Source organism: Cyanistes caeruleus, chromosome Z (genome assembly GCF_971803275.1).
Source record: "Cyanistes caeruleus chromosome Z, bCyaCae1.hap1.1, whole genome shotgun sequence".
Taxonomy (NCBI): Eukaryota; Metazoa; Chordata; class Aves; order Passeriformes; family Paridae; genus Cyanistes; species Cyanistes caeruleus.
Genome location: NC_141732.1, coordinates 3,558,034 through 3,580,534, shown reverse-complemented (window position 1 = coordinate 3,580,534; position 22,501 = coordinate 3,558,034). Strand labels below are relative to the sequence as shown.

The window sequence follows — 22,501 nt, the reverse complement described above, 5'->3', positions numbered from 1 at the left end:
CATAAAACTCTGGCAATAGGGAATGCAATGGGGTGTTTGTGAAATTGTGCACGAACAGCCTAACTGAGCTCCAAGTACTGCCAAAACTGGGTAAGGAGGGCAAGAATTTGATACCTGTGTATATCAGATTGACTCAAAACCATGTTTTCTTAGTGTAACCTCAGTGTGAAGTAATTTTCTTGCAATTTCATTGGAGGTTTTAATCAAATGAGCATCCATGTGTAAGAAGTCATGTGAGAAAAAACCCCAGCAGATCACTTAGGGATGCAGTTCTACCCGAACTTTGCACTTCAGCACAGTTTGGGTTAAATTGGCTGCCAGAATGACTCATTGAACCTGGATCATTACATTGGAAAAGAGCTCTTCTGGAAGGAAATTAATGAGCTGAAGGTACAATCTAGCAAGACCCAGGATACCAGTACCAGTTCCAAGCAAATAGGCGGTTTCTTTATGGAACACGTGTATTTTTGGATAGCACTAAGACAGTGCCATAAGGAACTGTAGGAGGAGAGCAGATTACAAGCCAGGATCTCAGAAAAAGTCAGAGGCAGGAAACAAGCAGAAGAAGCTGTGGGGAGCCTGTCTAGATCCAAAAGTCTCTTTGGAAAGACTGAAGTTAAAAACTGAGAAGATACAGAAAGACAAGTTAATGTATCTTCAAATTATATAATGCTTCTATTGTTATCACCATCCCTGCCATGCCAGAGCTAACAACTTGATAGATCTTACAACCTTTTTTTGGTCAGGAAATTAACTGAAGCAGCACTTCAGCACCCCCTTTTTTCCTTTTAGCTCCAGTGCTGAGCTCCTTTGTCAATCTTGTCATTTCAACACCTGACTTGTTCCTTTTCCAGGCAATGCAGGACATTTTGGCCTTGTGTGAATCCCTTTCCAGCATGGTTCCTCCCCCATGTGGCCCAGAAGTCCCAGGCAGATGGCTGACAGCAGTTCACTGCATTGTGTCTGTAGCCACTCACTGAATATGTAAAAAATTCAAAGCAAGAATAAATACAGTAAAATGACAACAAAATTACCAGGAATACAGCTCCTTCCAGCACTCCACTGTTACTAAAATCAGTGTAAAACAAGGAAAAAAAATCCTAATATTTTATGTTTCCTCAAAGCTCAGGATTTGTTTTTTTGCTTAAGTTTAGCAGTAGTCTCATAGTCAGGTGACAATAATTCCTTGTAATCCCTGACAAATTCTTCTGAAGTTCTCCTCTTCTGGAGTATGTAGTTTTCTGGGATTCCTCTCAACTAATTTTACCTGTTTGAAAGCTAGATGTCTTCCATAAAATCTAGGTGGCTTCTCTAATGGAAAGACAAGCACTTTCCACCTATCTTACATTTTTATCTTGAGGTGTCTGAATCATCCACTGGAGATGCTTATCTCTCTCCATTAGTGCACTGTGAGAATAGGCAGATAATTTAAAATTGTTGTTTAAATTTAGAGGGTTAAAATTCAAATAAATCAGCTTGTTAGTGAATAGATAAAAAGAAAAAACAACACATTGTGGACAAACACTCTTTATTGAAGGTATTTATCCTTAACTACATTAATGTCCAGAATATGTTTAGAGTGGTCTGACTAGACCATTTTCCTTTTTCTGGTCAATATTAAGAAAATTCTGCCTATGTTGGCAAGAGCTAGAAAGGGGAATATAATAATTTTTTTAAATCAAAGCCCTGTTTAATGGCAGTGCTCCATTTCAGATGCATGAGGTTAATTTTCCTATGTTGAGTTCTGATACTACATTCCCATGTCCCTATGTTTCTAATCTAGGATGCTGTGTTGAATTATGCTGAGTTCTGAACACTGGTGAAATGTACAGGAGCCTTGGCTTGCACAGGAATAACAGTTCCTAAATATCTTTACCTGGCTTTTCAGGATCAGGGGATGCTTTTGAAATCCCTGGTATGAATGATAATTTGAGGTGACCCCCAAAGACACCAGCAAACCTAGGAACAAAGCCTACTTATTCTCATCTTCTGTTTAAAATATGGGGGGTTCTGTTTTCTAGGATTAGCTTCCTACCACAAAATTCATGAATTATAATAACAGAATACCAACATCTTGTACAGCATGTATTCAAGGGAGCCTTGCATGCATGGATGAAATTCCCAGAGGCATTCACACATCAGTGTAATACAGGGTTAACTCCCATACTTCACACATTTTCTTTTTTTTTTCTCTCTCTCTCTTTTTTGTTTTTTTCCCCCTGTGAATCATTAACTGAAAGCATCATTTTCTTACCAATAACAAAAAAAACAAAAGCAAACATTATTTGATCATGCCCTTGACTCGCCATCTTGTCCAGGCAGCAAAGCAAAATCTTGGGGCTGCATAACTAAAACCGTAGTCTCAAGGGACAGAAAACTTCCTTGGCTTGATCCCTGCCCAGAGAGAAGCACTGCAGCTTTCAGGAAACTCCTGTCTTTCCCAGTTTTGCTTGTGTTATTCAGAGCTATCTGCCATCTTGGTACAAAGTGACTTCATCTGAGAAACTTGCAACCCCTCACAGCCAAGAGTCCAAGAATGCAAACAGTAAGGCAGAGAGTGTGGAAGTTTAATGTTTACTTAGAGTTTTAAAACAGTACATCTATTCCAACATATGTAGGGGCTTAGATGCTGTGGCAAAAAGCAGAGCTCTCATCTGAGGAGCTGTGCACCAGCTATTCTTATCCTGTAGCTTTCCCTCTTCTGCTTTCCAGTTTTAATGAGATTTCACAAGCAATTCTGCTTCCACATCAATTTACACATTGCTATATCCTTGTCAAAATAATTTTCTGTAATTTTTTTTTTTTTTTTTTTTTTTTGGTCTGGAACATTACTGAGAGGAGAGATAATTGGAGGATGTGTGTAACTTCAAACACTTGCATATTTGTATAAAGTTCGATAGTTTCTTGTTTATGTTTCCCATGACTTACAGAATTGGGAAACAGGCCCAAATCAATAAGTAAAGTATATGCACTGTGTAAATACAGCCACATCCCAAAGAGAAGCATTAAGTGGGAGGGGACTGGACATTAGGCGGTTTTTTGTTGATATTTTGCACATCAATACATCCTGTAAAAAGGATGATTATGTATGTGTCACTCTCATGGCCTGTTTTTCAGAAACTAGAATGCTAATAGTTAGTAGGTTTTTAGTTGCAGTCAATCTGCTTAAGTACAGGTTTAGTCTTTGATTATTCAAGATCCTGGCAAACAGATATTCAGACACTACTTTCTAAATCCATCCCTTTATGTTCCAGGTTGTAGTTCAGAATACCCCAAGCCCAAAGCACCATCTCAGGCACTGGCATTTCGATATTTCTCTTGGATCTGAGGCTCCTACACAGTACTTGTAGGAATTTCTTTCCTACAGGTTTCTCAGAGGAATGGCCTTTCAGAAGATAAAGTGAGCACAAGCTTGAAAGAAAAGCTTAGGAGAGGAGCTTATGACTAATCTGATTCAGCCTGCTGATAGGCATGTCTCTTTCTCAAGATAATCAGCCTTCAATCCTTTCCTGGTGGTAGTAATAACTCAAGAAGCTTAGCTTGGACCTGCTAAACCCCTGTACTTGTCATTCACTAGCACTGGCTTCCTCTCGTGTATTCCTTAAATTCCAAGTGTGTTCTGCACCAGTCCTCTGCTGTCTCTCACTATTGTGGACCTGCCCTCCCTGATGACTGTTAAGTAATAGTTATCAGGCATGTTGTAAGAGAGCCAGCGATAAGGAAAGGCTGCCTGGGGCTCATGTTGTGAATATTTCAGCTGTGGCACCCACAACAGTCTACCTCACGTGTGGCTAGACTGAAAACTCGAGGGCAGCCCTAATCCTAACCTCGGTAACGAGGTTATCCTGAGAGCCAGCTCCACAGTCAGCAACATCCAGTCCAGCCAAAATCCAGGCTAAATCCACTGGAAGCTGGTATCATCTGCCTCTGACCCCACAGAGCTCTTTTATTTTGGCCTCTCCATATGTCCTCTGGGGTCCAGCCTCTGTGAATTCTTTGGGAGGTGATTCGTAACATCTGGAAGGTTGGTTTAATGAATTCTGCCTTTTCAGCCTAACTAAACAATCCACTTTTGAGGCCTTGGGACATTTGAAGTTGGTTTTTCCATAATGCTTTAGTCCTGGGGAGGCACACTCTGGTTTGTAAATACAAAAATGTAGAAAGAAGAATTGTATAGGAAAGCCATCTAAGTAATTCTGAGGTTTTGTGCTGGACCAAGATGGGAAAAAACCCCATGAAATTCCTATCATAACTTGCATGTCAGCCTCTCTTCATCTATTTATTAATTTTTTTCTCCAGTAATGACAATAAAGTCACCAGGAACAGGTCCTTGCTTATCACTGTATAAAATCAAATATATAGAAATATCTATTGTTGCTTCTTTTAGTGCTTTATATCTCAATTATATTTGGAGCCTCTCTGAGGTACATGATGTCCTGCTTGCTGCCAGACAGCCAGGAAGAAGATCAAGCATTCTGTGCTATGCAAAACTGACATTCTGAGAACATTGCACCTCCTAAACATTAGCCTGAAAGCAATTTCCCAGACTACAAACCTGCATGTCATCAAATAAGAAAGATCTTATTTGTTAATGAGGAAGTAAAGTGATAGGAAGATTAGGACAAACTCTGAATGACCAGAATCATTCTGTTTAACAGAGATCAGCTTAATCCAAATAAACTTCAAGCTTAAAAATGCTCTGCAGCACCTTGTGAGACATGATGCTTCAGATCCACCTCATTCAGATCAACACTTGAATGATCATCCTGAGAAGGGTGCCTGTAACAGGATTAAAAAAACCTTCTCACTGCTGCTTAGGAAAATTTTCAGAATATTTGCTTCTGCCTCTGCTTCACCTATCATTTTGCAGGGCTGAGGGAGGCATTGGGGGTGAGAATGGGCATGTGGTGCTTGCAAAGCAAAGACAGTGGCACAGGCACAGAAAAGCTGATCCTGCCAGGGAATCATCTGACCAAGGGGGCAAAGCTGTAAGAACATTTTATTGTCATTATTGCTGTGAAAATAGGAGTGTTGTTTCCAACTCCCTGACTACTGGGCATCTCCAGAATCGTTTAGTACCCTCAATATTGCTACACACACAACTCTGTGAGCTCTCAGCCCAAGGGACATTCTTTTGTCTCCCTCTGTAAATATTTAATTACTGGCTACAAGCATAACATCCAGTTGACATAAGCATGCACACATCCTGGTGTCTACATTTCCATTACCCTACAGTCACACAATATCTGTGTGCATCATGCTGTGTTAGAAGGAATATAAACATTATGCATCATGTAAAAATCACCATGCATCATATTAGGTATTTTCACAAATATGTGCCAAAATACACACAGTCATAAACTGATAATGTGTAGTAATTAAAACTCAATTTAATAATACTGTGAATGTATTGATAGGCATAAGAAAACTACTTTTTAAAAACCCCTCTTAAAATTCAGAGATCCATTTTATAGAAATTTGACTTAGAGAAAAGATATTCCTGCCTTTTGAAATATAACAATGCATGAAAATAATTACACTGCATTGTTACTCTAAGCTTTGCTGTAGTATGTAAGATTTTATGAAGACATGTCAGGTAGGTTGTTCATATCTGGATCACAGCAATACAGCAAATCTAACCCAGGATTTTAAACACAACAGAATGTACATAAAATCTCAACAATTCTGCCTGAGAGATATTTGTAAAGAAGTGGTTTGCTTGGATGTGGGATAACTTTTTCCATTTTCCATTTTCAGTAGAAAACAAGTAAACTCAGCACACAAAAATAAATGTGAAAACACTTATCATTTCATGACAGCATGGAAAAGGTGGCTCCATCTTTGGCTTTGTTGTTATTAAAATCATTGCTTCTGCAGAGAGCCACTTGGCCTCCTGTGCAACAAACTCCTTCAGTAAATGCCAGCATTTCAGCACCAACAAATTCTATTGCTGATCAACAAAGCATCTAGTCAATTTTTACAGAGTTTAAATTTGTATAAAAATTACAGATTTAAGTGTGTGGCTCAAACAAGGTGTTCTTCTGACAAAGAATTTTATATCACATGAATGTAAATAGCATAAATTAAACTGAAGTCTTTCACTTTTAATTTTAACCTTACTCATGCAGAGCTTAGTTTGAGGTTACCCTACTGAAATTAAGTTTTACTATCATGAGGGTTAGATTTAAATTTTAACTTAAAAAAAGTCCAAACCAACAACATATTTCAATCCACTTCATGGGGAATGGTGATTTTATCTAAAGCAGATTCCTAGCTTTTAACAATACAGAGGATACTGTTTAAATCTAAATTTCACCAAAATTTAGCAAGCAGCACACTGCAAACAAAGGAAAATGTTGTATTCCTCAAAGTGCAAGTTGTCAAAGTACTTCATGGTTCTAATAATAGCTTTCTGGCATTAACAACCTAGAGCACAAATAACATCCGCTGAATATTTGTTAATTGTGTTTTTGAATTGCTTATGGCTACACCAGAGGATATATTCCAGGCTCTGATGTCTATTAATAGATGCCTGCTTTGGAAAGCATAAACCTCTCTCTGTCCTATCCAACCTCTCCATGGCTAAGACAGCAAGCCCCCATCTTTTAGACCACCTACCCTCAATAAAATGCAATAAGCTGCTGCTCTCCCATAATATACAGGGAATATCCATGTGGATGCACAATGTGCAGGTTCTGTGAAACCTTCTGTGAGCCCTTAAGAAATGCAGAAGTTTAATTAATCTGAGCCAGCAGTTGTATTTAATGCCTTCACGGACTCCAGCACTCTGTAATCCTTCAGGAATAGGTGAGGTTCAGTTCAAAGGGATGTTTATCACAGTTATCTAAATGCATTGAGATTAGACTTGACTGTAAAGAGAATAAAGTGAACTTTCTTACTAGGCATCTATTAATTTCTCTTTTGATCACTCGGAAACAATTCAAGTGCAATCAGAGCCCAAGCCAAATCCTGGAGCTGTGGAGCTGTGAAGTTTACACAATGTTTTGATAACAACTGTTGAATTTCAGAAGGTTCTGACAAAAACTCCTATCTGCATTTTAGCTCTTCAGCTTTACTGGACTGGCTGAATCTAAAGAAGGGCCATAGGTTTTCTCCCCAGTTTTGGGACCCTACAAATCTAACTGCTAGTCCTTATTACAGGAGCACAAATAATCTGTCCCACCATCACTGTTAAGTCCCCCTCTGTTTCTACACCCATGAGGCAGAAAATGCGCAGTGAAGTACCTGCTTCCACATGAGTGCTTCCAATAGAAAACACAAGATTCATTTTTAAAAGAAGTTGTAAAGAGGGCAACATGATTTAATCCTGAAAATGCCGCAGAACGACCTCCTCAGGAGATGTAATATTGCAGCAACAAAACCACATACTCCAAAATTTTCGGTGTTTCTTAATAAAATATTATAATCATGGTACCAGCAACACTATTAAATCAATTGCTCTTTTTGTGTAACAAAGGGATAGTCTTTTAAGAAGTACTACCCTGTTTTTCCAAAAATGTCCCTGAAAAGTACATACTGCAGACACAAACATTTACATGTTGCAGCTCGTGGTACAGATAAAAAAAAAAAAAAAATTCCATGAAAACATATTACGTAGGTATTGACAAGCTGGATAAGAATGCAAAGACTGATCCAGGAACATGTATCTGCTACTTTTGGCATGGAATAAGCCTGACATTACACCTGCCCTGGCTAGGTGAAAGATTGCCTAGATATGAAAAGGCAGAACAAACACCAACAATGACGCTTTCATGTGAGAGGCTGGAGAACTTTGTGGTGTGAGGGTAGGGCAGATAGAAATGTCTGCTGAAAAGCTCTCCAAGGGCAGAGAATCCAAGCTGCTTAAACACCAGATGAGAGAGAGGCAGTGGGAAATCTACTGATGTGGGTCTAATTGGACAAACATATATCCTGAATCTCTTTGGGGCTGTTGGTTTGTTTTATCCCAAAGCTATAGTTACACACCTTCTGAAAAATCTGTTTTCCTTCCTCCTCACCCTGCCCATTATTGTTCTCTCATGATCTGAGACCATTGCACATTTTTCTTGGTCAAATCTGCCTCTCTACATCACCTTGGGCTGTAATAACCCTACTGCTTCTTTTCAAGAAGGGGGGGAAAAAAATCAAGAAGAAACATGCACACACTGCATCCAGAAACAAAGGTTTTACTGCCCAGTGGCAGAATCCTGTGTGAAACAGCTCTCTTCTCACAGAATGGGTGACAAAAACCTGCCCTCTCCTCTCCTTGCCTGACAACTTCATCAGTCCTGAGTTTCAATGACATAACCTCTTAGGCTGTGCACCAGCTGCCTAATTTTGCAAAGTTTAAGAACTTAGCTGGCCTCTCTGTTCTCCACAGACAGCAGAAAGAGTTAGGACCCTCTGGAGGGAGGGCTGGAACAGCCAGTTTAGGCAGACTGCTTCTAGAAGTTCTCCCCCATACCAGTTCCAGGTTGACTCTGGGAAGATGAGGTAACATCTCATCTCAGCTGAACAGAAGAACTAATTTCATGTGAACTGAGGCTTCTGTGCGGTAAAATAAATTATTTTCCTCAGAGAATAGGATTGCAAAACTGGAGGGCTCTGAGAGTTAACCTTTAACTGGAATGGCTAACCCATTGCTTTGTTCTGCTGAGGGCAGGCAAGCTCCGAGTGTTCCCATCAGAAGGGAAGGACAAGGTGCTTTGACACAGACAGATTTGTAGGATGCTGGCACTGGGGGACAGTTCTCAAGGGAGCTCTGGAAGATGGTGTTCTATTGCTGTCTTTGGGCCAGTGCTTCAAAAGAGAAATGAGTAATAAAAGCAGCAAATTTATTCATAGAGAGTGGACTTTTGCTGGCTAAAAGTCATGTTTATGATGGTGGTTTTGTAAGGTGGGGAGCAAAAGAAAGGCCTGGCTCAAAGTGACTATGGGGAGGGAGAGAGTGAAAGCAGAAGAAGAAAAAGAACAGCCTTATCCTGGCAGGAAAAGAATGGTGAAAACGAAGGGAAAGAACTTTCCCTGCATACTTTCCCAAGTAGGAGCACCACTGAGGAAACATCTGATTTAGTTGTCTGAAGGTTGTTTGCATCCTTGAACCTTTGGCAATAATTTGACATACAAAGCAGTTACTCCTGTATTTACCAGCCAAGAAGAAAAATGAAGTACAGGATGTCTTTTGCAAAATTAAGAAGATAATTATTGAGACCAAATCAGTCACACGGCTTATAATATTTTTGGCAAATATATATGCACTTATGTATTTTTTTTAATATTATACTACCTAAATCAGACTGTCATCATTAATTTATATTTAACTAAAGAACTCCTGCTTTCCTGTATAAATAAATAAATAAATAAATAAATAAATAAATAAGGTTTTGCGTTTTCATTTCCAACAAAACAAAGTTTTAATACAAGAGTGGTGATGTTTTATCTTCCTAATGCATTCATAGTTCCTGTGAATGACTGGGATACATTTCAGCTGTGACCATAGTGGTGATGAACCTTTAGAGCTTTTTCTGAAAATTCGCTATTTTGAGGAAAAGCCACTTCACATTTAGAAAATAAATGTTAGGAAAATACAGCTGGCAGAAGGATATCAACTTCCAGACCCACTAACCAGACTCAGAACAAGGTAAAGGGCTATCAGGTATTACCAAACGTGAAAAGAATTTGAACAGTGGTTAGAATATTTCACAGACAGGTCAGGACTAAAGCAAACAGATTGATAATGTATTTTTATCTGAGGGTTGGTTTGGGTTTTCTTTAATAATAAGAGTTCATTAGCAAAGTAGTTAATTTAATTTACTCAATTTTTATCAATTAGATTTTAAAAAGCAGCACAACGTAAGTTAAAGACAATCTCACGGCAGAACAATGGAAAAATTATCCAGCAGAACCTAAGTTTTTTCTTAGTAGTGTGTTTATCCCTGATATCTGCAAAAATATCTGGAAAAAATAAGTCTTGAATTTGACCCATGTCCAAGTCAGAATGGAGGTGAAGAACTCAAGAATGACTTCAACTATGTGTGTGAAATGTTTAGTGTTCAATATGACATTAACCAGATTAAAAACAAGAATTTTGCTACATCTGGATAGTACAGAAGGAGGGACAGCAACAGCTGCACAAATTTAAAACATACTATGTATTATAACTTTTTGTCCTGGATTTCTAAACTTTTTGCCTTTAGCCCTGACCTCTCCTTCCTGTACATACTGGATAAACAGAAAACAAAATTTTTACTGTGGACTCTCAGTGAATCATATTTGTATTTCTGAGTCAGTTATCTTAAAGGAATAGTCATTCATCCACTAAAATACTATTTATCACAAGAGTAATTATCTTCCAGAACTGTGAGGACTACATAATGTGAAGTATTCATAGCTAACAAAGTAGTTTAAATGTAAATTTATTTTCAAATTTAATTTCCTACATGGTAAAATGATTACATTACATCATGCTATAAAGTCACGCTGGTTTCTTTGAGAAAAGTAATTCCCTCTCTGTAAGAACAAATTGCTATATTGTAGTTTTTTAATGGAAAAAATAAGTTAATGAAATATCAGAAATCTGACTGAAGAGATGATGCAAACACATGAAAAATTATTAGATTATGAAGTCAAAGTTGCAGTTCTCATAGAGCACTGTTAAGTATAAGTTTTCAGGTCATCTTATTAGGGAAGGCCTTTCTGGTGTCTTAAATTATATTTAATAGTATCTACACTCTAGCATGAAGATAGTAATATTTTGCAAATTGACAAGACAGTTTATTTGTATCTAGTTGCCAAATGCTTGAGATGTCAACATTTCATCAATCTGTTGACAGAGAATTAAGGAATGAGTGGAGCTACAAGCCTTCCAAAATGCCAGTTTCAACATTTACCTATTTCACTCTTTAAAAGAGCACCTGTTCTGCTGTTGGAACATGAAAACAAATATGTCAATATTCTACCTAAATAGACATAATTGTCAGCTTAGCAAAGTAAAGGTGCCATCTATATTGTAATAAAAGTAGGAACTTAGAAAAAATACCCACATTTTTCTGTCTAATATTACATTTCTGAAGTGTATACTTCACTTCCCATTAAATATGCTGTGTGTTACTTCCTGCAAAAGTCTCCCCCAAACAGTATACAGAATTCTTCCTTTTATTTAATACAAGAACATGTTACAATGCTATGGATGGATGACAGTGTATGCTCACCCAAGGAGCAGGAGTTGTAGGTCAAATGGAAAAACACAATATGAACCATAAGAGAATCTTTGGATTTGTGGAGGTTGCTGTCTGTGCCTCTCAACGAGGCTCAGCTGCTAGAAAACTAAATCTAGAAAGATTCAATGTAAATGTCATTACTCAGTTCTATTTCCAATTTTTATTAAATACACTTCCTTAAAAAAAAAACCAAAAAAAAAAGCAACGAAACTACAATTTCAGTGACAATATTTAAATATGTCTGATGAGAAGGGAAGTGTTTCAATCTGGAACTCCAATCTCCTTGTTAGTATCTATATTTTTTACCTCTTGGTTTTTTTTTTCCCCTATGCTCCAGACTGCAAAATGAGGGATTTCTTTCAGCAATCCACCTCTGTTTGGCATGTCTCTCAAACAAACTGCTTGATCTTAGTGGGCCTCACCAAGTTTAATGCTAAATTCATTCTTCATTGCCTTGCTGAATAGCACAGGAGACAAACATAGGCTGACATAATTTGCTAAGTTGGGTGTCTAGCTATGTATATTAAACAGCTATTCAACTGAGTATTTGTTTCAGTACAGTATAGGTCATTTAAAATTCAGTGGCCTGGAGTACTGAAAACTTTAATCTAGGATCAGATTCCTTTCAACCTGCTAAAGCTCAAGATCTACTGCTGAAAAAGGCCAAGAGAAAAGACAGAACAGAATAAGACAAGGAATGTAAAACAGAGTACTAGCAATAGCTTTAGGAGAAGCAAGCATATAGGGATTCAGAATTTCACAAATAAATGTGACAAGACAGTGGCAGAATGTGGGCAAATCCTTGTCTAAGGTGTATCTTTGGTGTGGAAGGTAGCTGGTCACACAAGGAACAAGGTTTGTCTTTACAGGGCAAATAGAAGCACAATGGAATGGAACCATTTCCATTATGAAACAGAACAAAAATATTCTTTGAAGAGATCATACCATAAAAGCATAGGAGGAAAAACTGCTGCTTGCTGACAGAGTAAAGATATGAGAAGGAGCACTGCCAAAAGACAAAATAAGTTATTTTTGCATTTTGATGTTCTATTTGAGAAGGATAACCAGATTTCAAAATTAGAGGATTTTTAAAAGTAGATGATGTGCAGAGACAGCTGCAGGACAGTATTTCTACTGCATTTTATTCCAGTCCATCCTGAAGATTAAGGAGTGCCTAGGATATTAATTCCCTTTGACATAAATGGGTGATGACAATAGAATGCAAAGTGTGGGGGTGATGTTTGCCATATGTTTTTTGATACAGTTGAAGGAGTTATTTTTGAAACTGGATAAAACAGATTTTGCAATATGACACGTGGGACGGGAATGAGCTATAGTTACAGCACAAGTTCTCCCTCTTGGTCTGAATGAGCTGCCTACAGGATGTTTTGAAAATATGAACCAGTTAATCGATCAAAGCAGCCGCAAGTCAAGTGTCTCCTTCAGTGGTGCTTTGGGTAACCTTTCATCAAGGGAAAAGCAAATGATAAAAGAAGATTCTCTTTTGAACATTTCTACCAGAATTTGCATCAGATTTTGTGCTGCCAGCTCAGTTTTCCACAGTTATAAAGGTACCTGACGTCCACTTTCTCCACCAGATGCCTCTGAATAGGGGTGGTTTCCTAGGAGCAGAAGCGCTACTTGAGGTAAGTTAATGCAAACATCATCTGGAAATCCAGTCCCTAAAGGGAATAGTACCAGATGCAAGCATGAGGAAATTCAGATAGCAATTTATACACTGATTTTGAGGAGGAATTCTGTCTAATCCTTGCTAAGAGTTCACATGACAGAAAAAGATTAAGAGCTTTAATATTTTCCTCTGCCTGAAAACTGATAATGTTTTATTGGTCATTTAAATGGCTAGTCCTTTCTTCCCACCTACCTAAGTCTATGGCATCTGCATCAGCAAGCTCATTATGCTGCATGTCATAATTTCTTAACTTAATTGATAGTTCTATTATCAATTATAATCTATAATCTAATAGCTGTAATTGAAAGATTGACTGTAGGTCCCTATTTTCCCTCTTCCAGTGCCTTACAGCATTTTGCAGATGTACTAAGCTCCTTCCTATTTGACCCCTTCTAAGAGCCACAGCCCTTTTCATTCTCTCATTTTTCTACTTCTAAGCACTTTTATTTCTATTTTCTAGAAAACTGGAAATTTTTGTTTATTGTCCTTTTATTTTTTTTTTTAGTACAGACTAATCAAACTGTATGATTTCAAATGGAGGTGAGTGGCTGACTGAATAATATTATAACAATTTCACAGAATCATAAAATAATGGAATCATAGAGTGGCATCAGTTGAAAGGAACTTTTAGGATCATCTCATTCCAACCCTGCCATGGACAGGGACAGGGACACCTTGTGCTCTCCAAGGTGTTCCAAGCTCTGTCCAGCCTGGCCTTCCAGGGATGGGGCAGCCACAGCTTCTCTGGGAAACCTGTGCCAGGGTCTCACCACCCTCACAGGTCTCATCCCTTTTTCACCTTTTTGCACTGTGTTGGAGTTTTCTTTTTATTTTTTTTTCTCCCTTCAAAACAATCATGTTTACTTGGAAGTGTCATAGACATGTTAGCTACATGCTATCTTTTTCAACGAATTTTCATAAACATTAAATTTCATTAGCACTCGCAGGGACCATTCATTCAGGTCACCCTGAACTTATCCTAGGGAAAGAGTTCAAAAACATTTTTTCATGATAAGAAAAACGTTTGGATTCTAGCCCTATACAAAGACATGGGGCTACGTTGTGGGGTTTTTTTTTCCTTAAATAAAACCTTGGTGTAATGATTTTCAGAGATTAGTGATAAACTCTTTGAAAGGATGCAGGTGAGTCACTATCTGAGCATTTAAAGGCTTCAATAGCACATACAAAAATACCCCAAGAAAAAGGAACTCTTGACCAAAATACTTAGCATTGTTCAGGAATACAATATGCAGCAATTTATCCTGCCAACATATCTATAAAAGTTGCACAAAGGACCTACAACTAGTATCTGTAATGCAATCTGTATTTCTTAGCCTGAAAGCAAGGGGAAAACAAGTGCATTACTACAAAACTGCTTTTTCAGCTTCCACTACTTATAAGATTAGAATGGATTTGACTGCCTTCAGTATTAGCAATTTCCCCAATGAATCTGTGGGTGGAACAAAAATGTGGAAATGAAAACTGAGAGGGTATTGTGTGTTCAAAATAATCCACCTCCACTCTCACACAGTAGATTCGATTTGGGCTGTCATCTTTCTATGCCTCAGTTTTCCCATCTGTGAAATGGTTCAAGTCAGAATATGTTCTTTTACCACTCTGTCTTCTCACACCTTAGCTCCTTTGTGCTCCCACACTAATTTCCTGTTCTGGAGACAAGAGGAGAAAATAGTTATTAAAACTGCTGATGAACGAGTTTCCCTGATTTGCTCCCAGTGCCTGCACTCCAAAGGCTGGGAGCATGCTGGGGCACAAAGCGCCCTGTGCAGATATCCTCAGGGATGTGGTAAAGGTTCATCTTCCCTGCCTGGTCTCCAAGGGTCCCATCCTCTAATGCCAAATATATACCATACACCACATCATATACCAACCATATACCATACTTCCCCAAAGATTTGAATATGAATTGAAGTTAAAGGAGTAAGAGACTACATTGGTGACATGTGATAGTAGTGAGATCCTCCTTTCCCTTAACTTCCTTAATGTGTAAACTCTACAAATTCATATATTAATGTGAAAAAATCTATAACAACTGAATTAACAACACTTGGTGCTGATGGTATATGGGACACATCTTATTCATCATATCAGAGGAGGGTATCAGGATTTCCATTCAAATAATTGGACTTTCCACCCTGAACTACTCAGTCTTAAGCTGTTATAAGGCAAGACAAAAACCAGGAGTTTTCTAAACTCTGAGTTAAGTAGGCAAGGTGAAAAAACCCCCAAAAATAAAAGGATGACTGTAGCATAAATTATTGGTAACTTCCACTCACTTTTGATAATGAGTGTTTATAGAACATAAAAAAAATAAAAAATACTAATGGACTGACTGTCAAAGTATGAGAAAAATTAAAAGGACTGAAAATTAATTGTATGAGTAGAATGTGGTTGGCTGGCTTGAGCTTCTGGAAATATAGATATCTGTGGACACTGGTGGGCTGCTGGCCAACCTGCCTCCTTTGGCTTCTTTACAAAATGGGTATTTGCTCCAAAGGACACGAATTTCAGAAGATACTGAATGGAATACAAAGATGTAGAAGCTATTTTGTCTTCCAGAAACATAATTAAGTAACCAACCAAAAAAAAAAAATAAATCCCAAACCCAACCAAACCTCCAATCAAAAAAAAACAAACCAAAAACAACCCAGCTACCACAACGAAAAACTTTGAAAAGGAAAAATAACAGAAATCTTTCAGCTATACCCCTGAAGGGTAACACAGTTCCTTATCCCTTGGCTACCTCATGACTATAGGCTACAATCTCCAGAAATTTTATGTCTGAGACAACTTCCTGTCTGTAGTTCTAGAGAGCAAAGAGGTGAACTGATAAAGGAACTGAAATATGCAAATTGGACTGTTCACACAGAGGTGTCAGAAAGAAATTATTGGAAAAGGTTCCTAGCTCACAAAGAAATGAAACAGGAGGAGCTCTGCTGAAATAGACTGTATGAGCTCTGCTCAGCTGCTTGGTTTGGAATCAAAATCAGTCCTCTGTAGTCTGAAGTGAAGTTACTGAGTGTTCAGGCTGCCCACTTTACATTTCAGCAGCACTTCAGTGATAGCCTGAAGCTTCTTCTGTGGTAAAATTCCTTAGAGACTGAGACACAAAAATTACTAAAACTTAACAGCAAAAGAAACATAACAAAATATAAAATCACAAAGAGTATAATTTTGTTTGGAGAATTCATTACACAAAAGATGTTTGTTATCTTATTTCCAGAATTGTTGCAGTAAGTTCATCTATAGTATCAAAATTATTCTTGATATATTTGCCTATAGCCACAGCACTTTAAAATAATGAATTCCATCTCCCTTTGAATAATTTCTTCTTCCTAACGCATGTACGTACACACTGCAATTTTCAAATGCTGGGCAAAAAGAGGAGTGAGTCAGACAGTAAGTGCTCTGAAAGATATGTGATAATTGAAGTTCATAATTATAAGGCCTGTCTTTGCATTTAATCTCACCATGTCACATGCACACCTTGGCAGTGGTTTCTAGAGCCTGTAGGGCTTTGCTGATCTCAACCGGACTGTTACGGGCACAGGATGAAAGGCAGTTTCTAGGGTACCAAGACAACCAGAACTTTAAAGATAGACCAATACCCTAAAACTAGAAGAGGCAACACACACTCAGGGCATGGAGCAGGTGCTGCATATCTTTCCTCCAGCTACCAAAACCACACAGCACCTTGCAAAAACTTACATTTCTGGATGGACATGAGATGTACCCTGCACCTCACTCCTAAGCAAATGCACTGGTGACAGACTATTAAAACTGGGGCCCTTTGAAGAAGCTATCTTGCATGTCAGTCTTCAGAGAATGCTAGAAACACTAAAATTTTAGGAGTATCATAATTATGGCGGTGGTCTCACTATCACCAGGTCCACAAAAACAAGCACAGTGAAACACTGAAGACACACAGGGACACATCTAAGGCATGATCAGAACAAGAAAGGCCCCCTGGAAGAGATTTTCCAGCACCACATCCGGCTGCCAGCAAACGGATTTCATTTCTAAGTGTCTTAATCATAGGATTTATCTGGCAGCCTTTCAAAAGTGTTGCTGCAATTACCCTTTTTTCTTGTAAGCTAGGATTAGTGTAATACAAATACAGGTAAGTTACCACATGACAATACCGTATTTGTTAAGACTTCATCCAGATTTCTTGGAGAAGAAGGTATTACTTAAACACTGATTTGGATGAACACCTGTAATAATTATAAAGGACACAATAAACAGCACAGTAGGAGAATACAAATGTTAACTCTGCCTCTATTTTCTAAGGAGCAGGAAGGAAAAATAGAAGGAAAGAAATAATATAAAGAAAGTGAAGAAAGAAAAAAGCAGAACAAAGAATCAGGCTGTGTGTGAGCTGGGGAAATGGGGGACAAGATTCACAAACAACATTTTTAAATCTTAATGATGATTGCACAAAGGAGCCACTTGGTAGATGACAATCCAAGAGGGCAAATATCCCTCATTATGGTTCAAGTAGCACCTGAACAGAACCTGCTCTAAAATTTTAACACTGAAGAACTGCATTAAAACAGTGACCACAGCTTACTCCACAGGGACCAAAAAGCACACAAAATCCCCCAAATCCACCTATGCTCACCAAAGAAACAAACAATCAAACAAACCCCCCAAAAAACCCCAAAATCACCAACCATACAAAACCAACAAAATGAGGAAACTGATCAAAGACAAAGCTCATGAGGAGACTAAAAGGACTCAGATTCTTACAGGTGCCAATTGCTGAAAAAAGTAATTATGGGGAGATGACAAGTTTGTATCACCAATCAAGAATGAGAAAGTTTGAGAGGAAATTGGCACAAACAGCAGGAATAAGGCAAGTTACTGGAGAAAACCTTTCCCATGCAAAACTGAGGTGTCAAAAATGTATTAAAACCAAATCAAAACAGATCATGAGAATGAGATGAATGCCCCAATACAGAAAAATAAGCAGGGAAAAAATAAATAAAAATTAGTACATAGATTCAGAACATCAAGCCCATCAAGAGCCTAAGGCCTAAGGCCAGTGGATGATGATGATGGTGATGATGATACAAAGAGCCCTCAGAGAAGAAAAGGCCCTGTCAGGTAGGCAAAATGAGTTGTTGTAATCTGCTTGCACTTTGTAAGAGAAAGACTTAAAATTACAGCTCTTCTGCTTGGCAAAGAGGCATAGAGGAGTGAGTTTTAGTCTAAATGACCAGAACATTCATAATGGCATAATGCATTTTCCAGTGTTTCACATTAATTATCACTATTATCATTATTATTATGAGTCCTATGAAGTATCTGGTGAAGCTAGAAAATGGCAAGTTCAAAGCAGAAAAAGGAGACAGCTTGTCAAAGGAAACTGAAATCCTCCACAGCTCCTCCCTCCTCCATTTCTAAAGAAAAAAACCCCAGTTACTAATGTTCTGTGGTAAACAATCTTGGCCAGAATAGGAGTAATTTATTGCTTGCTTTTATTTAATGTGTTATGCTGTTTTCTTTACTAATTATACCCAAACTCTAGTGCAGTGCTGTTTTAAGCAGTGGTGTGTCAGAAACCATTTAATTATGAGCTTAAAGTGAATAATCTTTTCTCTTTCCCCCTCAAAGTGTATTTCTTATTATCGATCACATTTTAATTGGCAGTTAATAGGAATTTGTGTGCCCTTTATTCTCCCTTACAGTTACAGAATCTCTCACCCTTCTCATGGGTTACATGAAATCTCAGAACCCTGATGAAGACTTGGTTCATTTTCCTCTTGCTGTTGTTGCCAGGTTCCCATACAGTGGTAATTCCTTATCTTTTTGATCCTTTTAAATCTGAGAGGTTTGCATTTTCCTCATCCATCTTTTCCTCGTGTCCTCCATTTTCTTATCTTTCTTGAGGGCTGTAGCAGCATCCTCAACTTTTTGTTTTCTTCCAAAGCCAAAAGTTTAGTGTTATCTCACATTTATACAACCACAGAATCACAGAATGTTAAGAACTGACGCCAGGCAGTGCCATGGGCCTTGCAGACGTAGCCAACACACATCCACTCATCCATGAAGAGTGTCCTCTAAAATATCTAAATATTGCAATATGATCCCACCATTATCAAGTGTATGACATTCATGAGATTTCACAAGCTGCTTCCCTCCTCTGTTTTCACTAATTTATACAGGGAACTGACAGAAGTTGCCACTTCCAAGTCTAAACTGTTTCCAAACACTTTATCATATGACATTCTATGCAGATGTTGATCAAGAACTGTTTATGTCTGCTTATGAAAAAGGTACAGTGCATTTTCTTTGCATATCATCTGTTGTTTAGGTGCTGTTTACTTTCAGTTCTGAACAAAAATCTTTTATTTTGACTCGATCTCTTTATCATCCACTGTTTTTCAAGTCCTTGCACCTAGGCAAAAGTAAAAACTTCACCATGGCCTAATCTTTTATTTTCCAGTTTCAACAAACACAGATTTTTTTTGCTTTATACCCTGAAAATTGGCCAAATGTTTCAAATATTTTACCTTTTTTTCCTTTTTAATTTGTGCATCTATCAAAGAATGTCTCCAACTATTTTGAAGTATATGATTTCTACTGTTTTTGTAGAACAGTGTTTAAACAAGGAAGGATCAGTGTACCCACCTTTTTAATCTACTGAGGAATCCTCAGTTTTTTTAGGCATGTACACATCCCTAGAATTGAAATACTTCTTCCTCTAATTGTTATGGAAAAGCAAGCTTTGTTTTATAGTTCCAGTCATTTTCTGTTGGGTGACGTCACCAGGTCTGTTGTTAATTGAAATAAAACAGTAGAGATGTGGTGAGCAAGAAGATGGATGTTGGCACTCAGAGTTTGCTAGGCAGAGGGGGAAAATATACAAAACTGCACATCAGGGGAAAAAAAAAAAGATTTGGAACCCAGCAGTACCAACTAAAATGTCACTGAAATAAAGTGGTGGCCTGACTGAAGTGAATGTTTGCTTGATGAATTTTAGCACCCTAAAAAATGAAGACATAGCCCACCTCTCCTGATATTCCATGAGCTGCTACCTTTAAGTATAAAGACAACAAAAATACACAAGGAAAAATCACTGGTGAGTCCCTGTTTAAGTTCTGACTGTGGAGGCTGAAGTATTTTTCTTCCATCTGAGGTTTCTTTTCACAATCTCAGAGCCGAATTCGTATGCTTTAATGGATTATCCAGGTACTTGTTCCAGTAAGAGTGAGGAGGCAGAACGACTTCACTTTTCAAATTAAAGAACCATGTATGCTTCTGGAGAAAGAATAAACTTTAAGAGAACAGGGACAAAAAGCTGCAGCAGAGGAGACAGAGAGAGGCATTACTGACATTAGATCTATTATGCAAGTGGTTTTTACAGTGCACTTGGCAGAGATCCAGAGACTGGAAGGTAAAAAAGGGGGATCTGGGAAGGGGAATGTGAAGGAGCCAGGGGTGTGAGGTGTGCAGGGAATGTGTGAGGAAGCAGGGAATGTGCGAGCAGATCCAAGGGCAGTGAGGATGATGGGGGCCCTGGAGCATCTCTCATGTGGACTGGTGAGGGAGCTGGGCTTGTTCAACCTCGAGAAGAGGCAGCTGAGAAGGAGCCCCATCCTTGTTTATAAATATAGAGACAGGAGTGCCAGGAAGATGGAGCTTGGCTCAGATTGGTGATGGTCAATCGCCAGGGCGAGAGAAATGGCAGGAACTGATGAAAAGGAACATTCCACCTGAGCATGAAGAACTTCTTCCCTGCATAGTGACCGAGCATGGGAACAGATTGTCCAGGGAGGGTGTGGAGTCTGTCTCTGGAGACATTCCAGAGCCGTCTGGACACAATCCGGTGCCATGTGCTTTGGAATGACCCTGCCTGAGCAGGGAGATCGGAGCAGATGACCCAGTGTGGTCCCTTTCAACCTGACCCAGTCTTGTGATTCTGTGGGGTGGCTGAGGAACTGGGGGGTGTGAGGGAGTTCGTGGGTTGTGTGAAGAACGGGGGGTTCGTTTGGGAATCTGGGGGTGGGGCTGTGTGTGAGGAACAGGAAGGATGTGAGGGGACCTAGGGGAGTGTGAGGGGTCCGAGTGGACGTGTGAGGTACCAAAGCATTCAAGAGCTCTGGGTGTGTGTGCGAGGGAAACTGGGAGCGTTTATGAGGGTCCCAGGAGGCGTGTGAGAGGTCCGGGGATATGTGCGTGTGAAGAATCAGGAGGTGTCTGAAGAGATCCGGGGGTATGTATGAGGAGTCTGGCGGTGTGTATGAGAGATTGGGGCTGAACTGAAAGGATCTGGGGGTGTATATGGGAGGTCCGGGGTACGTGAGGGTTCCGGGGGTGTCTGAGAGGATCAGGGGGTGTCTGTGGGAGGTCCGGGGGTGTCTGAAGGACCGGGAGGTGCCTGAAGGGTCTCGGGGGCTCCCGAGGGGTCTCGGGGGCTCCCGAGGGGTCTCGGGGGCTCCCGAGGGGTCTCGGGGGCTCCCGAGGGGTCCGGGCTCTGTGAGGCACCGCGCGGTTCCGAGCGCCCCCGCGCTCCTCTCGCGAGACGTGGCGGCGGCCGGCGGGGCTGTGCCGGGCGGGATCGCGGCGCGGCCCCCCCGCCCCTCCCAGCGCCGCCGCGGGGCGGATGCGGCGGGGCCGCCATAGTGCGGGCGGGAGGAGCCGCCGCCGCCCGGCCGGGACGCGCTCCCGCCGCCCCCCTCCGCCGCAACCGGGAGCGGGCGGAGCCTGCGCGGCGCCGCCGGTTTTTCCCCCCTCGCATCCCTGCTGCCGCGCCAGCCGGGGAAGCGACCGCGCTCCTGCCTGGGCAGAGCGGGATCGGGCGGAGGGACCGGAGGCACCGTCACCTGGCGCTGCGGCGGGGGCGGGGCGCGGCGCTGTGTCTGCGGCAGCCCCGGGGCGCTGCTCGGCCGCTTAAAGCAGCGGAGCCGCCGGCCGGGAGGGGTGTTCGGAGCAGTGGCGGCCGCAGAGCGAGGGGAAGGCATGGAGGGCAAGGAGCTGGCGGCGGGGTCCGCGGGGGATGAGGGCTCCAAGGATGCGCTGGGCAAGCCGCTCGGTCCCACGCCGAGCCAGAGCCGCTTCCAGGTGGACCTGGTGGCCGAGGGGCCCCGCAAGTCGAGCGGGGACGTCGGCGTGGCGGATAAGGGAGTCGAGGAAGCCAAGGGCAGGTTTCGGGTGAACTTCGTGGACCCGTCGGCCGGCGCCGAGAGCCCCGGCGAGCCCGGGGGAGGCAGCTCGGAGGGCGGCAATGTGAGCGGCGTCCAGAACGGCGGCGATACGGTGATGAGTGAGGGCAGCCTGCACTCGGGCGGGCACCACCACTACTACTATGATACCCATACCAACACCTACTACCTGCGCACCTTCGGCCACAACACCATGGACGCCGTGCCCCGCATCGACCACTACCGGCACACGGCCGCCGACCTGGGCGAGAAGCTGCTCCGGCCCAGCCTGGCCGAGCTGCACGATGAGCTGGACAAGGTGAGAGGCGGCCCCCGGGCTCCCCCGGCTCCGGGGGTGCAGCGGCTCCTCGGAGCGTGTCGGCAGAAAAGCTAAAAAAAAAAAAAAAAATAATAATAAAAAAAAAAAA

At 40.7% G+C, this 22,501-nt stretch overlaps 1 protein-coding gene across 3 annotated transcripts in view; it reads left to right on the top strand.

The window, feature by feature from the left end:
• Positions 1-20,951: 20,951 nt before the first annotated feature.
• Positions 20,952-22,501, top strand: part of SLC12A2 (solute carrier family 12 member 2) — a 52,636-nt gene continuing 51,086 nt past the window's right edge. Inside the window, exon 1 of one of the 3 annotated variants that reach the window (XM_086869803.1) lies at positions 20,952-21,145. Coding sequence is in view for 2 of the 3 variants with exons in the window: in XM_023945072.2 (XP_023800840.2) it covers positions 21,892-22,392 (501 nt within the window). In the remaining variant the exon portion in view is untranslated. Of the gene's footprint in view, positions 21,146-21,528; positions 22,393-22,501 lie in introns of those variants that run through there. The other 2 variants (XM_023945072.2, XM_023945073.2) reach the window with 2 other exon arrangements.